Source organism: Triticum urartu, chromosome 2, assembly GCF_003073215.2.
Source record: "Triticum urartu cultivar G1812 chromosome 2, Tu2.1, whole genome shotgun sequence".
NCBI lineage: Eukaryota > Viridiplantae > Streptophyta > Magnoliopsida > Poales > Poaceae > Triticum > Triticum urartu.
Genome location: NC_053023.1, coordinates 745,881,901 through 745,889,558, shown reverse-complemented (window position 1 = coordinate 745,889,558; position 7,658 = coordinate 745,881,901). Strand labels below are relative to the sequence as shown.

The 7,658-nt window shown below is 49.3% G+C and overlaps 2 protein-coding genes across 2 annotated transcripts; both read left to right on the top strand.

Annotated features, from left to right (window-relative positions):
• Window positions 1-2,527: 2,527 nt before the first annotated feature.
• LOC125538510 (protein MAIN-LIKE 2-like) lies at window positions 2,528-4,553 on the top strand. The gene is made up of 5 exons (XM_048701788.1): window positions 2,528-2,735; window positions 3,249-3,318; window positions 3,399-4,028; window positions 4,117-4,377; window positions 4,482-4,553. Exons 2-5 carry the CDS (start codon window positions 3,250-3,252, stop codon window positions 4,551-4,553), a joined length of 1,032 nt encoding a protein of 343 aa, XP_048557745.1. The 5' UTR covers window positions 2,528-2,735; window position 3,249.
• LOC125534604 lies at window positions 4,539-5,423 on the top strand. Its single transcript, XM_048697783.1, has 3 exons — window positions 4,539-4,928; window positions 5,012-5,113; window positions 5,189-5,423. The coding sequence occupies exons 1-3, from the start codon at window positions 4,593-4,595 to the stop codon at window positions 5,369-5,371; spliced, it is 621 nt and encodes a 206-aa protein (XP_048553740.1). The 5' UTR covers window positions 4,539-4,592; the 3' UTR covers window positions 5,372-5,423.
• Window positions 5,424-7,658: the final 2,235 nt, after the last annotated feature.

Below are 7,658 nucleotides of genomic sequence, written 5' to 3'. Positions count from 1 at the left end.
AAAATATAAATGTATCTAGACATGTTTTAGTATATAGGTACATCCATTTTTGGACAAATGGGATACAAGTATTTTGAAATGGAGGGAGTACATAGCATGCTCGATGTCACCAACGTAGTTGTGCCTGCTGCAACGAAACCTGCACATGACTGAGGAGTCGTGGTTGTAGATCTGAACTTTCAGTCTGAGTCCTGAGATGCGCACAATGACGAGGTTGCCCGGACGATCCGGTGGCGGCGGCAGAAGTAGTTCCAGCCCCGGCCAAGCACCATGTGCCCCTCGAAGTTCTGGACCTGCACCCAGAACACGCCCCGCTTGTTCGCCGACAGTCTGACCACGCGCGGGAGCCGCTTGATGACTAGCCAAGTGTTCATCACCTCCACGAACTTGCGAGGAATGACGAACATGGCGAGGTCTTGTTGTCCTTGATCTGCTGGTAGAAGCGCAGTGGCTCCGGGCCCCCCTCCTCGTGGCCCTGCCTCGGAGAACATCCCCTTGAACGAGGCAGGCTCATGAAGGCGATCCTGCCAGGCAGGTCCACCACCCCGAGCCACCTGTTCGTGGGGATGAAATCCTCAGTGCCCTCAGCTCCGGCCACCACGTGAGCTCCTCCACCCTTCACATCCCAGTCAGTCTTCAATATCTTGTCAGGTAAGATGACAAGTATTAGTGCACAAACTCTTTGCAAAATGGCACTGATCAGAGACATTTGCCCAAGAGCAAATGCTACTGATCAATGCACAAACTCTTTGAGCAAATGCCACTTATCAATGCCACTTGTTTTTAGGCAAGTGCCACTGATCAGTGGACTTGCCCAACAGCAAGTGCCAATGATCAGTGGCATCTGCTTTTCTTCAACTGTCACTCATCAGTTCACTATCCTAAGCATGAAAACATCTAAAAATAGCAACAACAAGTGCCAATAGCACCTATGTGCAGCCATGCACATTTGGCAGCATCCTAAAATGGTCCTACTACATGCACGTATAACAATCAACACAAACCCTAGCTTGAACATGCATGTTAGCAACATGAACAACAACATGAACATGATCCTAGCTTGAACATGAACATGGCATTTTGCATGAACACACATCCTAGCAAGACCCTACCATGACACAGATCCTAGCAAAGCACACTACCCTTGGGATTCTAGCCTGAACACAGCTACTAGCCTGAACACAGCTACTAGCATGAACACAGATCCTAGGACACACTAGCAGTAGCAGTAGCAAATCCTAGGACACACACCGTATGAAACAAGAACAGATCGGTCCGATTGGATTTGATTGGGATCGCATCCAATTGGATCTACTCCAATCCTATCTAATCATATCGAATCCACTAACTACTAGCACATGCCTAAGAATTAAACCCCTACTCTAAATCTACGAGCAAGCATCGAGGGGGTTTGACTCACCGGAGCACGCGTAGTCGCAGCGAACCGCGGCTGGGGTGAAAACCCCGGCGGGAAGGAGAGAGGTGGCGGAGCAGATGAGGAGCCGGCCCTGGCGACGGCCTGCGGCATCGGCCCCGTGCTCATCGTTGTCGAAGGTCAAGGAGGACGGCCCGCCGACAGAAGAAAACCCTTGGACGGGGCTCAAGAAAAATCCCCCTGCCCAATGGGGTCCCAACTAGCGGCGGCTCCGTCGACGGCGCCGGCGCCGAGCCCAGGACCACGAGGTCCGAAATCCGCGACGGAGCAGGAACGGCCGGAACGGCCGGCGCCGCATTGGCCGGCACTGGTGGTGGCCAGCAGCAGATGGGGGACGGCTCTCGCAGGACCGACGCCAGGTCCCACCCCGAGTTCTGGAGCCCGACCAGCCAGCGCTCCTGGATGCTGGTGATGTGCTGGTCGACGAGGGTCAGAGGGCGGCGCGGCGGTGGGCGAGGCGGAGCCATCGGAGGAGAGGGAGGGGCGTTGACGGAGAGAGGGAGCGATGGGAACAGTGAGACTGGACGGTGACAGAAGAGTGGGAGGCGAGTTATGAGACGTCCCTTCCGTCTCCCGTGCTGTCCGAGACGTGCAACTGTCTCACACGCGTGGCCGCGCCCAGCCAGGCTCGCGAGAAACGTTTTCGCCTGGCCAGGGTGCAAGCTGCTTTAAAATTCATGCGGGCCACAAACCGCATGCAGTCCAGACAACCAAACAGGCTGCACACATCCCGCACGGGCCTGGTTAGACTGTATGCGAGCAACCAAACACGTCCCAAGTGAAGTGCAGGCAGCTCCGGTGGATGGACAAATCGATTGGCTAGCTAGCTCAGCTAGGTGGTATAGCCAGAAGGAGCTGTCTCTGAAGGCAAAAATCATATATTTGACCTCAGGGCGAAATCAAATCACAAAATGATCTACTCTCGAAAAAATTTCACTCTGCTGACCCTTTCGTGTGGCGCCCGACAGCTAGGCTCCACACACCACTGTGCAGCGCCTCTGCCTTAGGCGTCGCACCTCCTGCCAGCGTGGCAGCCCTGGTTGGGTTGCGGCCCCACAGACAGCAGTGCAGCGCCCATGGGATAGCCGCCACACTGTGTAATGTGCAGCGCCTATGGCTTGGGCGCTGCACATTGACTTAAGCCGCATCGGGCCAACCCCTCCCAGCAGTTCTTCCCCCTCTGAGCAGTTGCTCTGTTTACAGAGAGCGGCGGCAGCGGTGCTCCCTTCGGATCCCCCCCACACCCCTCTCAGATCTGAAGTTTTGAGGCCCGGATTCGATCTCCAATCCCTCCTACTAGGTAAACTCCTCTGTTCCCTTTCTTTTTCTCCGTAAATGCGTTGCAATTTTAGGGATTTGCCCAAGATTAGGTGGAACCTTTGATTTGCTTGGTTTGGATCTTTGTTTGCCCAAGATTAGGTGGAACCTTTGACCCCCCCCCCCCCCACACACTATATGATTCTTGTTAGTGAAACCTATATTGTAATTTTTTTAGATATATATGAGATGCCTAGTTTTGTAGATAATTATGAGATGTTGAGTGTTGTAGCTATATGTGAGATGTTGAATTTTTTTTAGATATATATTAAATGTTGAGTTTATTTGAAATATGAGATGTTGATTTACTTGAACACATATGACATACTAGATATATATGAGAATTTACAATCATTTATTCATTGTGTGAGAAGGAGATGTTGAGATTCTTGTAGATGAATACATATGAGATGTTTAGATGAACACATATGAAATGTTGAGTGTTTACCGATATTTGAGATGAACTCATATATGTTTATTGTTTGAACTTTGTAAGGATGGTTTGGCTTCTCGACGATGTCTACGACACGAAACACCGGGCCTACATGATGCGCGAGAAGGAGATGGTAATAACGAGTAATCTAAATATTTTGCCTTAAGTTGAAATTTACATGCCCTAAGATTTGTCATTACTTGTTTTTTGCAGAAGCTTGAACCTTTGAAGATTCGGTATCACGGGGTCTCTGGTCCTGCCATGCCTTACGATGAGCGGTACACACCGTACATCAAGCAGGCAGGACTACTCCCGTGGATTCAGTTGGTCAGCCGGTCCACACCGAATCTGAACGCTCCACTGGTGTCCGCTCTTGCTGATCGGTGGAGGCCGGAGACGCATAGTTTCCATCTTCGGACTGGGGAGATGACCGTGACGCTCGAGGATGTCTCGTTGATCACCGGTCTTGCTATCGACGGGATGCCTCTCTGTATGAGCACCGATTCTGATGGGTGGCGCGAGCAGATGATTGCTCTTATCGGTATGGCTCCTACCGAGGCTGAGGCTGATGTAGAGGAGGGAGAAGAGAAGAAGAAGAAGGAAAGGAAAGCATCCGGAGCTGCTTTCACGTGGATTCAAACTCACTTTGCGACGTGCCCTCTGGATGCCACTGATGACGTGATCCAGACACATGCTCGTGTCTACATGTGGTATGTTGTGTCGAGGACTTTGTTTCCTGACTCCACTGGCAAGAACGCTCCATGGATGTGGCTGAAGGCATTGACCGTCTTCGATAGCAAATGGAGCTGGGGTTCAGCGACTCTTGCCTACTTGTATCGACAGGTAGTTGGTCTGTTTTGTGATCAACTCATTTCTTCATTAGCAATGCAAGCTTGCTGTCAAGTTAACATTGTTTTTCTTTCATATGCAGCTGGACGATGCGTGTTGCAGGATCACAGATAGTGCAGGCATTGGTGGTAATATGCTTCTACTTTCTGTATGGAGCTGGGAGCGTCTGCCTGTTGGACGCCCGAAGAGCGTCAGGTTTAATCCTTGGTATGAAGATGAAGATGACGAATTACGGCGCCCCACTTGGGCTTACAAGTGGGATGTGGTTTCCGAGATGACGAACGATGTCAATCTCATGTACCAGAAGTACGTTGCCGAGTTGGACACGATTACGCCTGAGCAGGTAACGAGGTCATTACTTCAGTCATTTCTCATGTTTGCCTAAAAAAAATTCACCAATTTTGCATTGTTGCCCTATTTCATTTGCCACATCGCGTGTCTCGTCAGTTTGATCTGTTCCAGCCTCACCCGCCGGAATGGGTGGATACGGATAAGCACTTCATAGGTAAGACAGCATGAACCGTATTGACTAAGCATCGTCACTCCTTGATTTTGCTAATGTTTGGTTTTGTACCATGCAGGTTGGACAGGAGAAGGCAGCGGAAGATAAAGGACTGGGACAAGCATCATGCTTCGTATGTTACCCGCTTCCAGCTTTGTGTGGAGGAAGCTCGTAGCAGTGCACGCGCCAAGCTTCGTGAGCATTTTCCACTTGCTTTTGATAACTACATACGATGGCTTCTTGAAAATACTCGAGTTGAGATATGCCCGCCGGCATATAATGAGGATATTCTTGAAGAACCCGTAAACTTTGAGGATCTATCAAAGGGGAAGTACAACAGAGATGTCAGGGTAGGGCACGGAGTCCCTGCTGTTCCGGTGATTAACTATGTGGTAAAGTGTTTCTTCTTTACTTTCCCGTTGGCCGTATTACACATGTTTGAATGGCTAACATGTTCATTCTTTCTCATCCGCAGCGCACCGAGATCAAGAAAGCAGCTGATGAGAGCCAGTCTATTCTGGAGGAAACACCGGTTGGAAAAGGCAATGATGATGGTCCACTACGAGCATTCCTCAAGGTACAAATCGCATTCACTATGAGAGGTAGTCTATGTTGCGGAGTTTCATATCTTCCACACTTGTTCATGTTACAGCGTCAGGCCAGGAAGTTAAGGCGGTTATCGAATCTTCTCGGTTGCCGTGATCCCGAAATTGATGAACCATCTGCCTCTAGGTCTGGTACACCATCAGACCCCTCATCTCACCATCAGAGGGACGATGTGAGTTCCTCATATGCTTATCAGGATGATGAGGGTGCGGTCACCCAAGAGGTATGACTAATCCTTTAGATGTGATTCTCACTTGATTACGACGTCGGTCTTCACCATATTGTTTGATTGTGTGATAGGCGATGAGCTTGATGATGACATGACTTTGGCGGACGCTCAACTTCGGTCCCCATATGTGTTCAAGCCTAGGCAGCCCAGACGCCGGTACATGCCCAACGACTTTGACAACAGAGGCAACCCAAAGGTGGTCGTAGGGACCTCGCGGATGGCTAGCTTGGATCATGAGGCGGAGGCGGAGGCGGAGGAGGAAGTGCAGGAAGAGGAGGCTCGTCCATCCAGGAAGAAGAAGATTGCCTGCAGGCGTGGCACCAGGAACACGCGCGGAAGGCATTAGTGTTTGTTACTATGGAAGTGCTCTCTTGTAGCCGTTTCGTTAGGTTGATGAACTTGTTTGGTTATGTTATATGTTGGTGAACTCTTACTATTGTGGTATTTGTGTTGTCCTAAAAGATGTGATGTTCAAATTATTATGGTATTATGGTATTTGTTCAGTTGAATTGTTCAGTATTTGTGGTATTGTGGTATTTGTTCAGTTGAATTGTTCAATATTTGTATTTGCCAAAATGGAATCTGTTTCTGCAGTTTGGCAGTTAACAGCACTGCAGTGCCCAAAGCCTAGGCGCTGCACCTCACAGTGCAGCGCCCAAAGCCTAGGCGCTGCACCTTACTGCAAAAACAGAGTTGACAGCACATTCATTTCACCGGAACATCATAATACTTACAATGACTGCATCATCACAACAATTTGAACAAACAAAAATTTTATGCCGACGAGTTCATAACTTAAGACAATTCGAACTACGACATGGTTCACGACACATTCATTACAAATGACAAATGGTAGCTTGCCCTAGAAAATAGTTCACCAACATCTTACATGCCCTCACAAGTTCACGACTCGTGCACCGAACCGAAGTCCCTACTGAGTAGAGCGAGGCCATTTCCCCTTCTTGTCATGGGCCGAGTCCTCCTCTTGCGCCTCGCGAGCCTTTGCAAGCTTTCTTGCCCTCTCCTCCTCACGAGCAAGTTTCGCTTGGCGTGCCCTCTCCTCGTCTCGTTTCTTCCACTCCATCCTCTCCTTCTGATGACGCTCTTCCTCCAAGCCTCTTCGAAACGATTCTTCAAACCACCGTTGCCGCCTAAGACAATCTTGGTATTGGTCCTTTTTGACATCTTCTGGCACTTCAAGATCTATCCACGTGAAGTACTTGCATAGAGGAGGCGGTGACTGCATACAAAAATTTTGTTAGTGTTGACACACATTTGATAGTAACATTTTACTTCTTGAGCTTACCGGTGATTGGTCATAGGCGTTAGTTGGAAGTGCACGATCATAAGCATAGTTCGGGCATACAAAATATCTCCGCCCTTCCGTCCATGATTTATTTCGGTTGGTGGATACCTTCACCTTGCAAACATCTCCACACCAACATGGCGGGATGTTGGCATCTTTCTCCTTCACCTTGTCCAAAGATGCGTCCTCCCACTTGTTCGGCATGTCTTCTTGGTTAGCACACGGTGGCCTCGTCATGGAACCGGATGAAGCCATGCCTACAAAACCGATAATTCTTGGTTAACCCTAACCCCCACTTAACAATAACACAATCCTAACCATAGCATAACCCTAACACCAACATCAAACACACATACCCCTAACCCTAGCATACCATGAAAGCCTAACCAACCCAAATTAGCAAAGAAACTTAACATCATTCAACAAATATTTGCAAATCCAATCCAATCCCCAAAGTAGCAAGATTTGAGCAAATGTGACAATTCCTATGGATGAAAACGAGGGGAACGGAGGAGATTACCTTAAGGGAGGGTTTGGCTTCGAAATCCACGGTCAAATACTCCGGATCTGAGGAGGATTTGAGAAGGGGAGAGAGGAGGGCAGAGGGGAGGCACTGAGCTTCGGGTCTGTGTGGGGGTGGGGATGTGTGGGGTGGGGATGGGTGGGAGGGGGGTGAGTGCAGCAAATAGATGTCCAGCCGTGCCGCGCCTAAGGGAGAGACGCCACACACCATAGTGCAGCGCCTACTCTTTAGGCGCTGCACTTCTGGACATCCCAGTCCAGAGAGCAACAGAAGCTTCCAGTACGTTTTCTGCCCAAAAAAATGCTAAGTGAGTGTGCAACGCCCAAGGGATAGGCGCTGCACTGTAATGTGCAGCGCCTCGGCCTTAGGCGCTGCACTATCTGCTGTTTTCATATACAAAGTGATTTTTATGTTTTGTGATTCACATAGATGGCACATAATCATATCCAAATCACATG